Source organism: Fukomys damarensis, unplaced genomic scaffold, assembly GCF_012274545.1.
Source record: "Fukomys damarensis isolate Sample0158 unplaced genomic scaffold, DMR_v1.0_HiC HiC_scaffold_27, whole genome shotgun sequence".
NCBI lineage: Eukaryota > Metazoa > Chordata > Mammalia > Rodentia > Bathyergidae > Fukomys > Fukomys damarensis.
In genome coordinates, this window is record NW_022900939.1 from 4363455 (window position 1) to 4384333 (window position 20879).

General features: G+C 37.0%; 1 protein-coding gene and 1 pseudogene across 1 annotated transcript; both read right to left on the reverse strand.

Annotated features, from left to right (window-relative positions):
- Positions 1-1207: 1207 nt before the first annotated feature.
- Positions 1208-2139, reverse strand: LOC104851262 (annotated as a pseudogene).
- Positions 2140-10463: 8324 nt separating this feature from the next.
- Positions 10464-11405, reverse strand: LOC104851184 (olfactory receptor 8K3). Its single transcript, XM_010608360.1, has one exon. The coding sequence runs from the start codon at positions 11403-11405 to the stop codon at positions 10464-10466; it is 942 nt and encodes a 313-aa protein (XP_010606662.1).
- Positions 11406-20879: the final 9474 nt, after the last annotated feature.

A 20879-nucleotide genomic window follows, 5' to 3' on the forward strand; every position in this document is an offset into this window, starting at 1 on the left:
GAATAAAGGGATCCTTGATGGAGTAAATAAATTCACAAAATTATAATTTAAACATAATAATTAAAGAAGAATGAGGAAGATAAAATACAGTTAATCTCACTTTGATGAAGACCTAGAGGCCAGGGATTTGGCTCAGTGGTTCCACCACCAGTTCAAAAGTGGAAGGGCCTGAGTTCGATCCCTTGCACTTTTGCGCACGTGCACGCACACACACACACACACACACACACACACACACCAACAAGAAGTGGAGTGAAAATGAGTCATGTTAGGACTAGGACTCAGCACCAGCAGAGTAGAGCTCATTTTCTGTTATTTCTTTCCATGACCTAGGCAGTGAGGAAGGGTGGAATCTCTGTGGGCCTCTCCCTGGTAGTGATAAAAGACAACAGAGACAAAAGCTGAGTAGCAGGCAGGCCTGTGGGAAATCTCCTACTTAGAGATGTAGACTCTGTTATTGAAAGATCCAAATCTGCTGAGAAGTTCTATTGAATTAAATGAACTGTGATGTTGTTGTCGTCATTGTCAGATTTAAGTTTAGTCCTGATAAATTCCAATGCTTAATCCCATAAAATTAATGAATGGGTTTTATACCTGCACTGTGGATGTGTAATAATAAAAGCAAAATAACTTCACCCTTTTTAGTCAGCCAAGTGATGATTTCCAGAAATTTGAGGATAACAATCATGCAATTGCTGTATAATGCAAAAAATGAAGAGAATTGCTTCAAATTGGAATTAAGCACTGATATCTCTAGAGAAAATGTTCTGGGATTACAGGAGCAATGGGAACATCCAGTTCCTGACACAGTGTATTATCAAACCACTCAGCTAAAGATACAACATTATTTAAAAATGTAAGTATGGTAAACTACAAAGCATAATTTAGTTAGGTTAAGGAAATAGAACACACAGCATGCTAAAGCTAATGTAGAAACAGGCCTTAGTGCATATTTGTTACATTCCAGTGATACCAGCATGTATGTGTGGAAATATATTTATTGAAAGAATGTTGTAAAAGCAAATTAATGATAGTTTATTTCTGCTTTCAGTATAACACAGGAGAGGATGGCTCATGTCCCTTATCTTAAATATTCACAAAGAGACTCATACTGATAAATTAAACATTATCATCAAACTCTTTATTCTGACATACAGAACATCAATTTTAATTTTAGGTAATATTTTAGCATGAAAAAATACTTTATTCATAAACTAGTTTTTCTCAACACTTTTTGCATTGCTTCCTTGACATCCTTGTTCCTCAAGCTGTAGATGATGGGGTTCAGCATGGGAACCAGAATGGTGTAACACATGGACACCACCATGTCCTTCTCCAAGGCGTAGCTGGAACTCGGTCTCACGTACATGAAAATAAGAGTTCCGTGGCAAATGGACACTGCAGTGAGGTGAGAGCCACATGCAGAAAAGGCCTTCCGTTTCCCTTCTGCAGAGTGTGTCCTGAGAATAGCTGACAGAATGAAACCGTAGGATCCCAGGACGATCAGTACAGTAAATATCTCAATGGAGCCCGCAAAGTAGAAGAGTAGAAGCTGGTTTCTGTGAGTGTCAGAGCAGGAAATCGCAAGCAGAGCAGGGACATCACAGAAGATGTGTTGGATGACATTAGGTCCACAGAAGGACAGGCTGAAAGTGGCCCCCGTGTGCACGGTGGCATGCAGAAACCCCCGAGGTAGGACGCGGCTATGAGTGGCACATAGACCCTGGGCCTCATGCTCACGGTGTACAGCAGGGGGTTGTAGATGGCTACATAGCGGTCATAGGCCATTGCAGCCAAAAGAAAGCATTCTGTGGTCCCGAACATTATAGCAAGAAACATCTGTGCTGCGCACCCAAAGAATGAAATGGCTTTCTTCTTTGACATGAAAGTAACCAACATATTTGGGGTAATAACAGAAGAATAGCAGGCATCCACAGAAGACAAGACACTCAGAAAATAGTACATGGGGTTGTGCAGCCAGGAATTCCCAATGACCAGCAAAATCAGCCCTAAATTTCCAATGAGAGTAAAAAGGTAAACTGCTAGAAAAAGGAAGAAGCAAATTATCTGCAGCTTAGGATTGTCAGTGAATCCCTTCAACTCAAATACGGTTACTTCAGTGAAATTCTCCATGCTGACATCTAGGAAGGACCTGAAGACAATCAGGAGAAAACAAACCTCACTGTAACCATAAAAAACAAGAACCATGCCTACACAAGTGTTTCCATAAACATACATATATGACAGTGGGTATAGATATCATATAATTCCCCAGAAACAGCTCTAAATAGGACTGAGAAGAATGCTCATAATGCTGTACAAACCAGTGCAAAATATATGCATATACACACTTAATTCAGCAGTGACTTGTGTCTTAATCATCAGGTTAACTGGTTAATGTTCCCCTGAATTAAATTATATCCTTTCACATTAAATCACAGTAGAATGCAAACTATCGAAAAAAACTCCTTATTTTGTCATACTATGAGACATTGTATCAAGCATGTAACAATTCTATGTCTGCCATCAGTTGTGTGTCGTATTTAATCTATCACCTCTAGAATGTGAACATGAATATTTATTTTACAGGGTCACACTTATTTTTGGATGGAAAATTATGCTAAAATCGAATCTTTTAAAAACTATAGTTATAAAAGAAGCTACAAAGTATCCTAAGAGAATGAAATGCAATGAAAGAAATTTTGAATTATGATTTTTCTTCTGATAACAGTTTATATACTTGAGTTATTCTTCAGACAATGAACAGTTCTGTGAAATGTATGCTTTTAAAAAAAACTATGCACACGACTTACCATAGTTCTCCATCTTACATTATAGAAGTCTTCTATTTGCTTTGAGCAAATAACATGATTTAGGCAAATGATTTGAACAAGTTATTTCTACCAGCTATCAACAAAAAAAGTTATAATGCCATTTAGAGGTTAATATTGGCATCTATTCAAGAGATTTAGACTTTCAAACAAAAATAACTAACATTCTTGAAGACTGAATAATGAAGGATTAATTTTAAGTTACATGTAAAGCTACTTCTGTAATTTCAACTTTAACAGAAGGTTTAAAATTCCAAATGTCTTGAGCTGCATGATGCAACTCCACATTTGCAAATGGTAAGAGGAACAAGGACTGCTGCTTCCAGAGAACTGGCTGCGGGAATGAACATGTTTGTATACAAATGTTATTTCACCCTTACGGAAACTTCCTTAGATAATAATTCTAGAATCAGCACTCTGCCCAGTCTTCTTCACAATGCCTCCCAACTTTTACAATCCCTGCCTGCCTTTTTGTGTACTTACTAGACTGCCCATGGGTCCTGGGGAATTAAACAGAAGTCTTAATGTGTATTGAAATTTCTAAATAACTAAAAAGAGAAATATGAAACATAATATTGAGTGAATAGTGGATGATATCACTACTATAAATTTTAAAGAATTATTGAAAGCTTTTGTTATTAAATCAAAATATAAGAGTCTATGCAGTGGAAATGTTGAGCGTTTCCTTACCCTCTACTGATGGATTTTGTGATTTGTTCTTATTTTTGAATATCTTCATCAGCCACTAAAATTAAAGAATCCACTCTATAAAGAGAGCTCATATTTACTTATACACCTATAAATTAATTTTTTTTGTTATTTTGTTTCTTGGCAAGAAGTGTTTGCTTATATTCATGGACAAAACTGTAGTTAAATTAAACACTCATGAATACATATTGTTCACACTTAGAACAGGAAAATGATGTCTACTACTTGGTTTTCCTCAGTAGCAAAGTATTTTCTAAAAATGGCATTGATATTACTGAAATGTTATGTTCTAGCTACACAAATACAGTTCAATTTATCTGAAAATTTCTCTTACCCAGGGAACAGCAAGCACTAGTTCAAGTATACTGTGAAGGTTTCTAAATGAGCTTGTTTTTGTCCAGGTGTTTCATCATTTAAGAAGTCTACAAATTCTCCTAGGGGAATTCACCTTAATTATCTCTGAAATAGAAACATAATGATTTACTTCATAATGAAAAAACTAAATATCCTAATCTGCTGCTACAAACTGCTGATTAGCAGTCTTCAGACCCTGTTTGAAATGTTTTATTTATTTTTTTAATTTAAAAATGTTTATTTTGTAATAGCACTGTACATATTTGCAGTATAATGTTACAGTGTGCAAAATGCTTTAGATCTGCATTTATCTGATGGCCAATGGCATTGAATATGTTTTTATACAGATATTCTTCATTTAATGATCTACCTGTCTAATGACTGGACTTACAAACTGAGGTACACTCTTCTGACTTGAGAACCAGAGCTCAGACGTATGACTCACTGTTTCTGTTTGCACAGTTTTATATAACTTGTTTGTAGGACCTCAATGTCTTTATTGTACAATACTCCTTATTTATACAGTACTTGACCTTTTGCTGTACAGAACAATACTATAGTTTTATGTCCTATTATACATTATAGTACTGCATGTAAGAGTTATGCAAATAAAAGCAAAGTCATCAAGCTGGAGTTTCCTTTGACAATTTCTTTGTTTTGAATATTGTCATGTACATACTAGTGCAGTTCATCATTTAGTGACCAGTTCTTTTAACAACCTAGTTGCAGGAACTGAGTTCAGTCCTTAAGTGAGGGCTGTCTCTAATCCTCTTGACCAGTTTTTTACTAAAGAAAAGTAAATTCAAGTCTTTCACCTCTGTATAAAGTAGGTATAATTTACTACTGAGTTTCAAAGGTTTCATACAACACCAGATCCCTGTTCTGCAGTTTGCCTCTTCCCTTTGGCATGCAGGTGCTATTTATGGTGAGATGACCCCATTTCTAATTTGGTTTTAGGCACTTGGCTTTGGTCCCACATCCAAGAAATCATTGCCAAGGTCAAATTTCTGAATCTTCTCCATTAATGTTTGTTGTGGGTTTTCCAAACAGGAGTTACGTTTGCATTTTTAATTCATTTAGAGTTGATTTTCTACGTGGTATCAGTGGAGGCTTTCCTTTTATTCTTTCCTTGTTCACCCTCAGTTTTTATGAGAATTACTTGTTGAACTGGCTCTCTGCTCCGCAAGTGAGTTGAATATCAATTGACTACATATTTGTGAAATTGCTTTGTGGTTCTCAGTTGGGTTCCCTTACTCAAAACATCTTCCTTATGCAAGTATCACAACATTTATATTTTTGTTTATTTAAATAGAATTTGTTTTTAACCAAAACTAGAACCACTAAATTATACCTGACAAAGGGGTGGTATATGAGTTTTCTACATGTGTGTACATTGTATAATGTATAAAATAGGTTAAACAATTTGTCTCCTCAATAATGATTTTTTTGCTGAAACATACACAATTCTTTCTCCCTTTTTAATATTCAGCTCATTGTTCATTTATGTCATCCCTTTTCTGTATAATCATAAAACAGAAATCTCTTTTGATCTACCTCTAGTGTGTATACCCTGACCAACATTTTCTCATCCCTTGCTCCGTGCTCTTCCTGCTGCTGCTGATCTCCGTTCTACTCTCACTTTTATGGGTTCTACTGTTTATGTCATACATGACTAATAAACTGTGGTAAATATCATTAGTGGCCTGGTTTGTTTCAAATAATGCAATCATCTCCAGTTCCATCCATGTTGTCACAAAAAATAGGAATCATTCATTTTGGGGGGGGTGAATTGTTTTCCATTTTGTATATGTATTGCATTTTTTTAGGCAGTCCCTAGTTAGTGGACACTTAGGTGTCTTCTTTGAGATCATATTTGTTGTGAAGAGAGGTACAATGAATGTGGTGGAGTAGATGTCTCTTCATTTCTCTCCATATTGATTTAATTTATTTTCTATAATATATATCCACTAGAGGGAATGCTAGAAAATATAGTAGACTCTTTTTTTTTTTACTTTTGAGGGTCCTCGTGTTATGCTAATTTACTTTCCCTTCAACAATGTCCCCTTTTTACACATCCTTTCCAGCACTAGAATCTCCTGACTATTCAATAACAGTCACTCTTACTTTGCTGAGTTGACAACTTGTTTGGCTTTGATTTGTCTTTTCCTGATCAGTAATGTTGAGCCTTTTCCATTAACTTGCTCTATATTTGCATGTAGTATCTATATTTCCATATCAAAGGTACTTGAGAAGTATCAGTTTAGATCTAGTGTAGATTTTTAAATCAGGTTCTTTTTTTTTTTTTTTTTTTTTTTTTTTTTTTTTTTTTTTTTCTGGTACTGAGGATCAAACTTGCAAGGCAGGTGCAATGCCACTGAGCTAAATCTCCAGCACATTGCTACTGGGTTTAATGATTTCCTTATATATTCTGGACATTGATATCTGCTCAGCTATGTTGATCACCAGTACTTCTCCCATTTAGCACATTGAAAATCAATTGCACTGATTGCAAAATCAGTCCATTGGACTATGAATTTGTTTTTGTGCCTAAGTATGCTGATTCTATCACTGTGGCTTTGAAAATTACTTTGAAATAAAATGGTTTAGTGCCCAGATTTTTGAAAACTTTCTTTATACCTATTCAATATTTATTCTTTTTCTCCTCTGACTGCATGTTTGTTCTCAAATAATCTGTCTTCAAGTTCATTAATTCTGTCTTTTATTTGTTCTGTCCTGCTATTAATACTCAATGCATCGCAGTTTTAATTTCACTTAGTGCACTTTTAAGAGCAAGAGTTTCTGTCTCTGTTAAATTTCTTTTTGTGCACTGAATTATTTCTCTCTCTTTTTACATTTTTACATTAATTTCCATAGAAACCCATGCTGCCTTTATCCCAAATGATTGCCAGTAAAAGTCAGTGCCCAGGACTGGCCAGAGCCTTTGTTGGTTGCACCTGCATTGGTCACCTTGGCCCCTGCTTTCTTTCTCTTAGTTCTGTCTCCTAGTGTGTTCTTTTCCTCAGGCCTGCATCATATACTGTCTAGCGGGGTACTGGAAACAGACTTCAGGGGTTCTGGCACTTTTTAAAATTCTGCTTCTGGCATTTTTCCTATGCTGGTAACTATTGGTCAATATAGGGAAATTGTGGCCATCACACAAGGTCATCATCGCTGGAAATGTTTGATTTTTGTTGACATGTGATATCACAGGGTTATCAAATTACTGTGTTTTTATTATGATCTTTGTGATCTTTCTTTGTGCTTACTTTTTGTTTAAATCTACACAATCTGTTCCCTTGTTTTGATCCTGTAGCCATTTTCCAAGCCATACCAAGGATAGGAAAAGCAAGTCCATGTTTCTAACATCTACTGCTGGAATTTTGTCACTGTTTCTTCACTACAGGGCATGGGAGCACAGTTTGGCTCCAAATATGTAATTGATGGGCTGTTCATTAAAAACTTCCCCAGAAAGTTCTCCTTTTGGTTGGGTTAGTTTCCACCATCCTTGGGCTAAAATCAAGCATTGTGTTTGGTTTTGGTCCAGGCCGCAGTGTTCAATCTGTGGCCATCAAGGACACAAAGCAGTGTCACATCCTTAGCCTGAAGCCTGTCAAGGTGAGCACAGCCCTGAGAGAGTCCAAGGCCCACACTGCTAAGGGCTGCCTATGGCTGGGGTTAACTCATGGCCACAGACCGCTGCACCCAGCCACGTATGATATTGGTGGGGATACCGCAGCTGTGTGTCTCTGCTGGAACCAAGGAGGCTCCTGGGAATGCCTGGGTGTAGTTTCTGTTTAGATCCCCAACAGCCTTGCATTGAGTTTCAAGACAAAGTCTCATGCTGAGTAGCCTCTCCTACCCCAAGCAAATGGACCTTTACACCATGTAGTGTGGCCCAAGTTCTGTGTAGCATTGGAAGGAGAGTCCTTGTCACCACTTCATCAGGGTGGTACTGTCTCAGTGGCCCATCAAGATGCTCATGATAGAGGCCACAGTATGAGACTCTGTCCCCGAGACCCAGTTTTCTGCATGGCATGGAGTCAGGGCAGCTCTGTACCCTCTGTCTATACACACTGATCTGAGCATGGCTGGGCTTCCCATGGAGAGGTAAAGAGTGAAGGAATCACTCACATGGCCCAGCAGGCTGGTGCTGACCTGGGACCCCGGGGATGCTCACTCAGGAAGACTTGGGTGAGGGTGGGCCTACCCTATCGCAAGCTTGGCAGTGATGCCAAGATGTGTCTGTCGCACCACATGGAGTTCTCTACCCAACATTAGGCTGCTGGAAGCTTTGTCTCTGGGCCCTGTTGTGGATATGGGGCCTCTTAGTTTCTTCTGCATTCTGGGTTTCACCTCAGTGGGCCTGGGGTTGAGCTTTGAGACAGGCCTAGGCTGGCTTTCACATGCACACCCTGCTCCCCAGTAGGCAGAGTCTCACTTCCTGCCTTGCTGCCTGAGTCTGGGGAGATAAGCAGAGGTGTTGGTCTTCTCTGTATAGTGATTCACACTGGAGACATAGGCCTTCAGGCAGGGGTGGGGAATCAGGGTAGACTGGGAACTGGGATTCACGTTTAAGGGCTGAACTTCTTTCTTCCTTTCACACATTGGAAGCATCTTTTCTTCTGGGCTGTCAGTTTAGAGTTGTGGGAAGGTGAATGCACCACCCTTTCCTCCCCACCTTCTTCAAGATTTTCATATATGACCAAAGTCTGTGGTGTCACTGGATTTCCTTTGCTCTTCTGAAGTAGTTTGAAGCTTGGATTAATTTCAAATGGTGTGGCTCTGGGAATGTCATCTCTTGAAGATGTTCCTCATCTGCCTGTTTTCTTTCCTTGCCCAACATTTAAAATATAGTTTAACCTGCTAAGGGAATTCAATTAATCCCTAATATTTTATCTTTTGTCAATATTCCACGGATTTTAGTTTTAGGTCTATTAGTTACTATTCCCACTCTTATGCAATTATCTATGTTCTCCATTCTGTAGCTTATTTCTTTTATTAAGTTTGTGATTGATTTCATGTGCAGACTTTAAAAAATTATCACATGAATATATCACAGTTTGTGATTTTCATTTGTACTTAAGGATTTTTCTCATGTTTAAGCATAAATATGGACATGGAAACTTCTGTACACACACACACACACACACACACACACACGTACACACACACACAAGCAAACCTTTATGCAAGTCTGGGATTTTGCTACACAGGTAATTTTATTATCTGATGACTTACTAAGGATGTGGATCAATTTCTTCATATTATAAACATTTTAATGTTAATTAATACAAATTAAAATGTATGAAGCATGTTAATAAGAAGTGAAAGGTGTATTTCACACAAAACTTCCACAAGAAACACAGCTTAGTTCAAATCATTGCCTGTTTGCTTCCTGAAATGGGATTATAAATTCCTGAAAGAATGGATCCTAATCAAAGATAGGACCCTGCTGTATGAGCCACTTAGGAGCCAAGTTAAGACACAAAGAAGTAGAGTAGCAGATCTACTGACTTCTTCTTGCAGAAAAAGTATAATACAAAAGACTGCAACTTTTAAACAAGAGTTACTTCTTTTCTCTATAAATATAAGTGACAGGAACCACAGGCCCAAGCACTGGCAGTAAGGAGTCTACACCCAGCCAGTACAGAGAGAAATACAAACTAACAAAAACAAATGTAAACACAGAGCCCTGTATGCCTCTGTTGAAAGATTCCAAGAATATTTTTCTTTTCTTTTTTGTTGAAAATGTTTCATAATGTTGCACAGGCTGCTTTGTGATTCCTAATCCTCTGACCTCACTCAACTCAGTTACACAGTAGCAGGAACTACAGGCATTCCACACTTTGAACTGTTTGATACACCCTACTGAGTATATGCATTCATTTACATATGCACTGAAATAGATACAATTATATGCTACACTGAAGCTATTGGTTGATGAATAACCAAATACATTGAGCTAATAGACCCTGTAGCTCTCCTATAATCAAGTAAGGGGAGTTTTGAGAAAGGAGGAGAGAGACCAAGATCCCTAGGAGAAACAGGGACACTGTAGCTCATTTGTAGCACACATTCACTGAAACCATCATGCCACATGGAGATGCCTGAAATGGTGTAAATTTTGATTTTGACAGAATCCACAGAATAGGATGCAGTCCTAAAACAGCAAAATTGGGATTAAAAATTCAGAAACACAAACATTATGACAAAGATTGTGTAAAAAATTTCAAATAGTTCAGAATACCATAAAAATATTTAAAAACTCCACTATTTTTGCTTAATCTTAGACAGCATAACTCTATTATGTGATCTTGTTGTACATAGACACTTACTGTCCTAGATAATTTTCTTAATTATTAGGTTAAAGATTCATCCATCTCCTTTAAGAGAAACAGTCTTTTAGTGTTTATGTAGTCTTTTATTTAAATTAAATAGGTGTGTAATTAGTACAAAGAAGATCATATTTTAAATATATATTGAGCTCCATTATGCTTTTCACATTTTGGAGGGAAACAAGGCAGATTCCCACCCAGACTTCATTTCATGTACTTCAAGTGCATGTGTCCTTTAAGAAAAGACACTAGGCAGCTTTTTCCATGTGTTTTGTATGGCAAATTTTACATCTCTGTTCCTCAAGCTGTAAATCAAAGGATTCAACATTGGGATTATCAGGGTATAAAATATAGAAGCCACTTTTTCAGTTTTGCTGGAGTGACCAGACTTAGGCTGTGCATACATAAATATCAGCGTCCCATAGAACACAATGACCACGGTCAGGTGGGACCCACAGGTGGAGAAGGCCTTGCGCCTGCCCTCTGCAGACTTCATCCTGAGAATGGCCACAAAGATGAGCAGGTAGGACACCAGGACCATCAGGAGAGAGGAAATCAAATCAAAAGCTGCAAATATCATAATTATAAATTCAACTTCTTGAGTATTTGAGCAGAGCAAGGAAATCAAGGGTATACAATCACAGTAGAAATGATTAATGACATTGTATCCACAGAAAGACAAAGTGAAAATCTTGACAGAAATGAGAAGAGACAGAAAGGTGCAGTAGAGATAGGGAATCCCGACTAGTACCCAACACACCCTCGGTGACATGATGGCTGTGTAGAGGAGAGGGCGACAGATGGCCACATAGCGGTCATAGGACATTGCAGACAGAATGAAAAGCTCACTACCAATAAACAGAAGAAAAAAAGCTAGCTGTGTGGCACAGAACTGATAGGATATTGTATTTTGATCTTTCACAAAATTTACCAGCATTTTGGGTCCCACAGTTGTAGAATAACCAAGATCCACGAGAGCCAGGTGTCTGAGGAAAAAGTACATGGGAGTTTGAAGCCTGGGGTCCACCTGGGTGAGGATGATCATGCCGAGGTTGCCCAACAGTGAGGTCAGGTAGACAACGAGGAACAGGAGGAAGAGTGGAGTCTGCAGCTCAGGGCGATCTGTTATGCCCAGGAAGATGAACTCAGTCACCGTGGTGAGGTTGGTTTTTTCCATTTGGATTTATCAGGAAGTTTTTTCTGGATAGAACAGATTTAAACTTATCACTTGGCAGGTATTTATTATGTAAAACTAGCATATGTAAGAGACATTCAAACTTTCCAATTCACATTATTTGAAAGTAAAATTTATTTTTACAAGTGACAATATAAACAAACTTAAGTAAATATAAAAGTAGGTATGTTGCTTTCAAGTAGGACAATTTTACTCTGAAAGAATATTATTCAATATCAAGATACAATCCTGTGATTAAAATTGGGAGTAATCTTTGTGTTCAGTGATTGAAATCTATTTAAGCTGCTAATATGTGTAAATATTAATCATAGAACAAAATCAAGCCTAAAATACTAGTAGTGCCACGGTTGAGAAATCATGATAGATGCAAGAATTGGATGGGGAAATATTTTTCTCTTTGTTACTTGCAAAATTACAGTTATAGAGTCACATTTATTAATTACATTGAACAATGAAGCAGCATAGATTAAAATTAAATGATGTATTTACATTTTCTAAAAATTCATAGAACATCATAATTTAAAACAATCGTCTGAAACATTAATTCATACACTTGTATTTGGTACTTCCAAAAGTGTTAAAATACTTGATAAATATTGAATACATATATAAATTTGAAACTAGCACTTACAGAAATTTAAAAATTATAATGAAAAGCTATAACATATATAGAGTATTATATGTTGATACAATGTGTTGCAGATAAATTTAATACTTTTAGAGGATACATAGGACAAGTAATTTAATTAAAATGCATCATTCATATAAAAAACTACTGAGTTCTTTGAAAGTTTTTCTGGAAACAGGAAGGAATTATGAATGGTTCAGTGTGTTAGGGATTGAAAAATGATTACACAGCCATTTACAGATGTATTGTGTTTTTATCTATTTTTATAAATGGTGACAGTGACCTACAGAAAGAGTTTTGCTTAACCATGGACATGTACATTTTTCCAGATTGTGAGTTCCCCTCTTCATTGGGGCTAAAATGATAACTAGGTGAGTAATAGATCAAGGGTCAGGTAACAAAATCGATCCCAATCTTTACCTCATCCCACCACCACTGTGAGTAAAATTAGATAATCTGCATACTCTTGCTATGCAATACTTACCTTATATTATTTGTAACTAGTATAAGAATATATAATGTATTATCCTGACATATATCTACTTTAAGTAGCCTTTTCCCTCTGTGGAAATTTTCATCAAAATTTAAAAATGCTTATGCACGTGTAACAAATTAGATCTATGTTCTTTTGCTGGAATCTGAAGGGATATGAAGAAATGCAAGTGAATTAAGAGAAAGAGAGGTCATTGGCATTGATTTTATACAATTCATGCTCATTTGGTTCCCTTTGCAGAAAGGAATAATGTATCTTAAGTTGAAAATTTGATAATACATAATACATTTTGTAAATGAAATTGAAAATTGAAATTTTACTGTGATACAAAACACCATGAGACAAAACATAATGCAGAAATGTTGAATATCCACAGAGTTCGGGATGTGTTTTAGAAATTTCTTGGGGTATGCTGCCATAACTTCCTCCAAACACAACAAAGCAAATTATGTAGATAGGACAAGTGTTAACTGAAGAAAATATATCTGAATGTGTCTATTAGCCCATAGAGCAACATTTAAATAGCATAGTGAAAGTGAATAGCACTTAAAGGTAAAATAATTATTTTTGATGTAAAACATAGTAATTTTCCTTAAAGAGAAAGAGAAATAAATGACACTGTACAGTGGAAATTGTAGTAACAGCCATCCCATGCTGACTGGAGCTACAAGCAAACAAATAATACAAGTTTGCAATGCATGTAAAGCATTTCTGCAGATATTGGTAAGACACAGCACCGTGTGAAACCTACTTCCTTATTACCTGCAATAAAAACTTCTTCTTGGTTCTTCCATGGATTTTTGATCATCACATCTTTGAGGCTAATTTATGAATACTTTTCAGTTTTCGTTCTCTCTCTGAGGAGATGCCAAACATTCATTGGTTATTCCCAAAGCATTTCAATGTTTAATGAAATACTTGGAGGTTGTCCACTAATTGTCAGGGACAATTTGTTCTCAACTTGGAGCTTATTTATTCATTGTGGGTTCTAGGAAACACTCTTTTTGGGTTTTACTCAAAATTCTGTATGTTGTGTAATGCAAAATAAATGAGTTCTGCTGATCTACTCTAAAACGCTGTACCCAGAGCTATCAGTACCAGATTGTCCATTTCAAATTGCTGAGACTACTAATCCAGCAGTAAACATAATGAAATAAACAAAAAGTGCAACACCGAGCTATGAAATATGCTAACAGAGGGGAGTGTCTTGAAAGTATTATTATTATTTGAAAGACCAGGATCTAAATCACCTTTACAATGAACTCCTTGTGGGGAATATCCAGAAGAGAAAAGTTCATGGGGATCAGAAAGGGATTTCAGGGATTGAAGAAGAGAGGAATGGGGAGGGTAACTCAATGGGAATGTTGTCATTATGGAAAAGTTTTGTTACATTCTTATGCAACCTAAAATGAAAATTTACATTTATGATTTATTTTCATGGTAACGACTGAAGTAGATAAACCATAATAACCACCCTTTTTGAAACTTCTTTGTTGTGCGTAGGAAATTTCCCCATGCCTATTAAAACAGAAATATGCACACACATATATCCACTAACTTAGTGCTAATGCTATTATTTGGATATGAATCAATAATAGGTACCCGTGATTAGGAATTAGTTTGACATGTGAAGGAAAGTACTATATGATACCACAGGAAAGTGCTTGCCTAATAGAATGAAGCAAACTCAAATGCATTATGCAGTAGTACATTTTGACAAGAGACACTGTATACTTGTACAGCTGGGACACTATTTGTAAATTACTTTATCATATTTTAGAAAAATACTCCTTGGTTGTATTGTGTGTTCTAAGATTATTGTTCTCCTATATTTAGAGGATTAATGAAAATCTTGATAAAAATTAGTTTGTGAGTATAATAATGATAGTTAAACAAATATATAGCAATAAAAGTAAAATACCATTTAAACTAATCTTAGAAGAATTATTTCCTATGAAAAGGAGGTGTGTGGGAAGAAGGGCAAATTATGAGCTCAATAGAGATTCTGCTTTCTCTCTCTCTGTCTCTTTGTTTCTCTTTGTCTCTGTCTGTCTCTTTCTGTGCTGGCATTTTGTATGTCTCTGTCTCTCTGTCTCTATCTCTCTCTTTCTCTCTCTGTCTCTCTCTGTGTCTCTTTCTCTCTCTCTCTCTCTCTCTGTCTGTCACTTTAACCAAGGCTCTAAAGAAGGATGTCAACTGTAGAAGCCATTCAGACTCCTAGGGTCAAAAAAAAGCAAGAGACAGAGCTAGGTGGAGACCACATCTGTATGAATGCTAGAATGATGGAAGGGAACTCAGGTTAGTTCTGGGAGGAAGCACACCTACTAACCAGTTCTATTTTATTTTATAAATTATGTTCTCTTTCTCTCTCTCTCTCTCTCTCTCTCTCTCTCTCTCTCTCTCTCTCTCTCTTTGTTTAAACATAATAATCCTGATGTCTATAGGTGAGAGAGGAATCAAATAGTTTAGGCCTTTTCTGTGGAAGACACAATAAAAGTGAAGGCAGTCGGCCCTTAGGAGCCAGCCCAGTGAGGATATCCTGGAAGCTTCCCACATTGTGCCCCACAGGCCATGATCAAATGGCTGTGTAGACTAGAGAAAGGCAGAGAATGCTCTGCTCTGGACTCAGGAGCTGAGATACCAGAGAAAATGTTCCAGTCTAATGGAAGAAGTTTTTCTTCCTGTATGGATTAATTATGTTGTGTTTGCTCAAATCTGTCAGATATAGATAAAAAAAATTAACTGAATTTCAAATATGAGAGGCTATAGCATATTATTTCAATCAAAGAAAATAGTTCAGCATATTAAGTATGGCACAAATGCATGTTTGTGTGTACTTTGGATGTTCAATTTAGTATCAGCATCAATTTTTTCCATTATGCACTAAATATATCATTGTGCACATTGCGGAAAGCAAATAGAGGCTATAGTTATTGCTGTATAGAAAACAACACAGGGGAGATTGCCCATTATCTTTCTTTAAAATCTCTTCTGCTGGGTATGGTGGCACATGTCTATAATCCGAGCAGTCAGAAGGCTGGGTGAAGAGGATGGCCATGAGTTTGAGGCTAACCTGGGCAACATAATGAGCCCAAGACTAGCCTGGACTACACCATGAGACCCAGTCTCAAAAGACTAAATGTAAATAGACAATAAAATAGAATAAAATGTTCACAAAGAATAAACTTCACTAATAAATAAAAATTTTCATGATATTCTCTTAATATTGACCTACAGAATAACACTTTGAATATTTAAAATGAGAAAAAATATCCTTAACTGATGAACTAATTTTCTTTCAAACTGCTTTTATTTCTTCTTTTACATCTTTGTTGCCTAAATTGCTGATGATGGAATTTAGCATGGGAATCACCACATTGTAAAATTTAAACACTATCAGGGTAAACTGGAGCATGGTCTCACGTACGTAGAAGAAAATCACTGTGAAAAAGGGACACCCAGCTGGGTGAGAGATGTATGTAGGCAAGGCTTCTTGCTTCCTTTTGGCAGGGCATATCCTGAGAATAGCTGACAAAGTGAATCAATGGTTAGGACTGTAAGAATAAGGCATAGAGCCGGTCAAGTACAACAGTGGAACCTAGAACTATGGCCCCACCCAGACACCAGCAGCTTGGACCCAGAGGCCCCAGACAAAGTTTTGTCTAGAAAAGAGCTGCACAGGTGCTCAATCAATAGACAGAGGCCCACCCAGACACCATCAGTAAGTGTTCACAGACCTCAGCCAGAAGCCCACTCAGATCCCAGAGACTTCAGTACCTAGCCTCCAGTCAAAGGCCTTTCCAGACAACATCTGGACAGGTGGGAAGGCTCCAGCCAGAGGCATGCCAAAATACCATCCAAGTGTGCACAGGGCCCAGCCAGAACATCACCTAGAAAACAGGGCAGTGCAGGAATCCAGAAGGACACATTTAGAATCCAGAAATTGGCACAAGATGAGCAGCAGAGAGAAGGCCTCTCTCAGAGGCATGCTGAGAATTTAAGCCTACTGAGTAAGCAAAAAGTTGCCTCAAAATAGGCACGACAGGTTGCGTCTTTTGAAATGAGAAGATACCAAAACAAGTCACAAAACCAGACTTCCAGGTCACCTAAGGAAACACCAAAGGGCAGTGACATGTAACAATCTGTTACTAAGCACCTAGACTCGAACTGGCAATGAAAGAGGATCTAGAAAAAATGAAACCAGAAATCATTTCTTAGATAACAACAGAGATTGTGTCCCTAGGGAAAGACATGATAAATAACTCTGATGCAGACACAGATTTAAAAAATAGAGGAGCTGAGGAACATGATGGAATTCCCAATAGGAAAACAAATGGAATCCATAAAACAGATGCAAACAAAGATCCAGGAGAATGACAACTCTATTGAAAGTATACACAGCAGAATGAGCTAATGTGAGGACAGAATTTCAGATATAGAAGACAGGATTGCAATTAGTGACCAGGAAAAGAAGGTTGCCTTTAAAAAGGTGCAAATGACATAAAAGACATAAAAGAACTGTTCAAAGAAGTAATGATGGAAAACTTCCCAAGCAGGGTAAAAGAAGTTGACATACAGATAAGTGAGGCACATAGGACACTAACTAACCATGATAAAAAAAAAATAAACCTACACCTAGGTATATAATAGTTAAGATTCCAGAAACCCAATAGAAGAACAAAATTCTATAAGCAGTTACAGAAAAGAAACAAATTATGTACAAAGTGAAGCCCATTGGAATCACAACAGACTGCCCAACACAAGCCCTCGAGGCAAGAACCTGGAGTGAAGTATTTTGAGCCCTAAAGGAAAACAACCTCCAACCCAGATCCTGCAAAACTATCTTTCAAAATTGATGGAAAAATAAAATATTTTCATGACAAGAGCACATGAAGAACTTAATGAATTCCAAATGTTCACTCCAAAAATTTTAAAAAATATCATAAGAAAATATAATGAAGATCACAGCCCCAGGTAGCCCAGCAGAAATAATCCATCAGGAATGAAAATAAATTAAAAGGGAAAGGGTCAAATCTAACAAAAAAAAATATGACATGACAAGGATAAGTCAATGCATACCAGTTATAACCACCAATGTTAAAGGTCTCAATTTACAAATATAAAGAAATACAAAATGGATCAAGAAGCAAGATCCAACAATATGCTGCATACAAGAAACACACTTATTTAAAAAAGAAATGCATAAACTCATAAACTGAAAGTTAATAGGTGGAAAACCATACTCCATGGGAAAGGAACTTGAAAAAAATTATCATTATTTGCAGATGACATGATCCCCAAGAATTCTGCCAAAAGTCTGCTAGACTTAATAACCAAATTTAGTAGGGTAGCTAGACACAAGGTAAATACACAAAAAAATGACAGCTTTCCTTTATACAAACAACAGACTCACCGAAAGAGCAATCAGAGAAACAGTTCCCTTCAAATACCATCCAAAAAATGCAATATCTAGAAAGCAACTTAAGGAAAGAAATCAACACCTATACTCTGAAAGCTGAAGCACTCTGAAAAAAGAGATTGAAGAGGATATCAGAAAATGGAAAGACATCCCTTGCTCCTGGGTGAGAGGTACCAATATAGTGAAAAAGGCCATACTTTCAAAACTGCCATATAGCTTCAATGCAACCTCAATTGAAATTCCAGCAGCATACTTCACAGACCTTGAGAAAATAAACCAAAAATTCATTTGGAAAAAGAAGAGACCTAGGGCTGGGGATTTATCTCAGTGGTGCCGCCACCTGCCTCGAAAGGGCAAGTATGTGAGTTTAATCCCTAATACCAAAATAAATAAAGAAACAATGAAGAGACCTAGGATAGCAAAAGCAATTCTAAGGACAAGGTAGCGGGTATCAAAACCCTCAACTTGAAACTACACAACAAAGTTATTGTGATAAAACAGCATGGTACAGGCAAACAAAAACAGACCTGAAGACCAGTGGAACAGATTAGAAGATGCAGAAACAACTCCAGACACACTCAGCCACCTCATCTTCAACAACGGAGCCAAATACCCTCACTGGAGGAAAGACAGCCTCTTTAATAAATGGTGCTGGAAAAACTGGGTTTCAACTTGCCAGAGATTAAAACTAGACCTGTATCTCTCATTATGCACTGAAATAAAATAAAATGGATTAAAGATCTAAGTATTAAAGTAGAAACAACAAACTGGCTGGAAGAGACGTTAAGTAGAACTCTTGCAGACATTGGTGTAGGAAAATATTTCATAAGCAAAACCTCAGCTTCCCGTGGACTAGCACAATCAACAAGTGGGATGTCTTCTTATTAAACAGCTTCTGTACAGCTTCTGTACAAACCAAACAGCTTCTGTAAAAACCACCTGCACTGTGAAGAGACAACCCAAATTGTGTGAGAAAAATTGTACCAGCTGTTCCTCAAAGGTCTATTATTTAGAATATAAAAAGAATTTAAGAAAATCAGACCTCCCAAATTTAAAGACCCAGTCTAAAATTGGTCATCTGAAATGAACATTCCTCGGATGAAGAAGTAGGAATAGCAAAGAAACAAATGAAAATATGTTCAATATCACTGGTTACTGGAAAGATGCAAATGAAAATGTTGAAATTCCACCTCACCCCAAAAAGAATGTGTACTATCATATAATCAATAACAAATGCTGGCATGGCTGTGGGGAAAAGGGAACTCTTCTCTACTTTTGGTGGGAGTGCAGACTGGTGCAACCATTGTGGAAATCAGTACGGAGATACCTCAAAGAACTAGGCCTAGAGGTTCCATTTGACCAAGCTATTCCCCTGCTGGATTTCTTCCCCAAAGAATTAAAAGAATCATACTGCAATGATATATGTGCACCCATGCTTACAGCAGCACAGTTTTTAATAGCTAAAACTTAGCCCATCAACTTACCTCAATTGCCCATCAGCTGGAGACAGGATAAAGAAAATGTGACTTTTTAAAAAATAAAACAGAGCACTACTCACCCATAAAGAATAAGAAACTAGAGACATTTATAGCTAGATGGATACACATTGAGGCCATATCCTTAAGTGATTTAAATAGGGCACACATGTATAAATACCAAATAGTTTCTCTAGTGTGAGAAACTGAAAGTATAAATATGGATCAAAATGTATAATTGCTCATGTAAAATAGAAATAAAAGTTCCAAAAAGGAAGGGAGAGTGGGCGGAGTAGGGGAAAGGACTGAAGGAATGGAATTAATATGAAAAAGGAAATAAATGGAAAGAAAGTCTTTGTAAATAGGGACAAGTGGAGAGGTTGAAGAGAGGCCAGCAGAATGGGGAAAAAAGAAGAACCAAAAGATGTCATGCATAGGTACAAATTCACAGTGATGAATGTCAGCAGATTGTGTACCTAAAATGTACCAGTAAAATGAAGGAATGAATGAAAGAAGAGTGGAATCTGGCTTGTGCGTTTCTGAACAAGAAATCGAGAGAAGAGAAAGGACGTGGCAGGAAATATGACTAATCTCCTTGCATCTATAGAAGGATAAAGTAGAGGTGGCCACCACTGCCTTGTCCCTGTGTGCAGTTCCACCAGGACAGAAAGTAATGAGGATGGCACGCAGGTGCTGTGCTCATTTTTCTGAACACAGAAGTGTGTGGCAGGTGGTTGTATATCAGTCATAAGCCATGCAGCAAAAGAAAGTTATTTGGTCTGAAAGACACATCCATGTTGTACACACAAGAAGCATTACTTTTTAAAACCTATTGATATGTTATACTTTTAAATTTTTGGTTTCCTAACTGATGAATAATATTTTGAACTTCAAATATTAGTTAAAACATGAATTCCTGGATTAAATATAGCTTGGTATTTTGCTGTATTTGTATAATGCTATGTTCATCAGTTTGTATTTTGTTTAGAATTTTCACCCACAAGATGTCTTTTCTGTCTTTGCATTTTTCAGAAAATGGAAATCAAGTCTCCTGTTTAGCTTTCTCCAGGAATTTGTTTATTTCTTTTGTCTTAAGCCCTGAGTGGAATTCATGAATCAGTCTGCCTGGTGTCAAATTGAAGGTCAGGTAGAATCTTATTTTAATGTAAATTTCAATTTCAGATCCTCTGTCTTCATGACATGCACTCCAGTGAGTTTCTGAGGGTCAACTGAAGTGCTGAATACATCCCTACTCATGAACCTCAGCTCAACTCTGCATTGGCTTGTTACAGATATTCATGGTGTCCCCACACTTTCTATGTAATTTCTCTTCTAAATTTTATTGAAATTGATGAAGCATTGTATAAAATATTACATTTTACTGACTCCTACTATATTTCCAATTATTTCACTTATTTACCAGTCTGAATTTTGCAAACTA

Bases quoted from the DNA above. Each gene is read 5' to 3' on its own strand.
- LOC104851184 (XM_010608360.1), bottom strand. From the start codon at position 11,405: ATGGAAAAAACCAACCTCACCACGGTGACTGAGTTCATCTTCCTGGGC.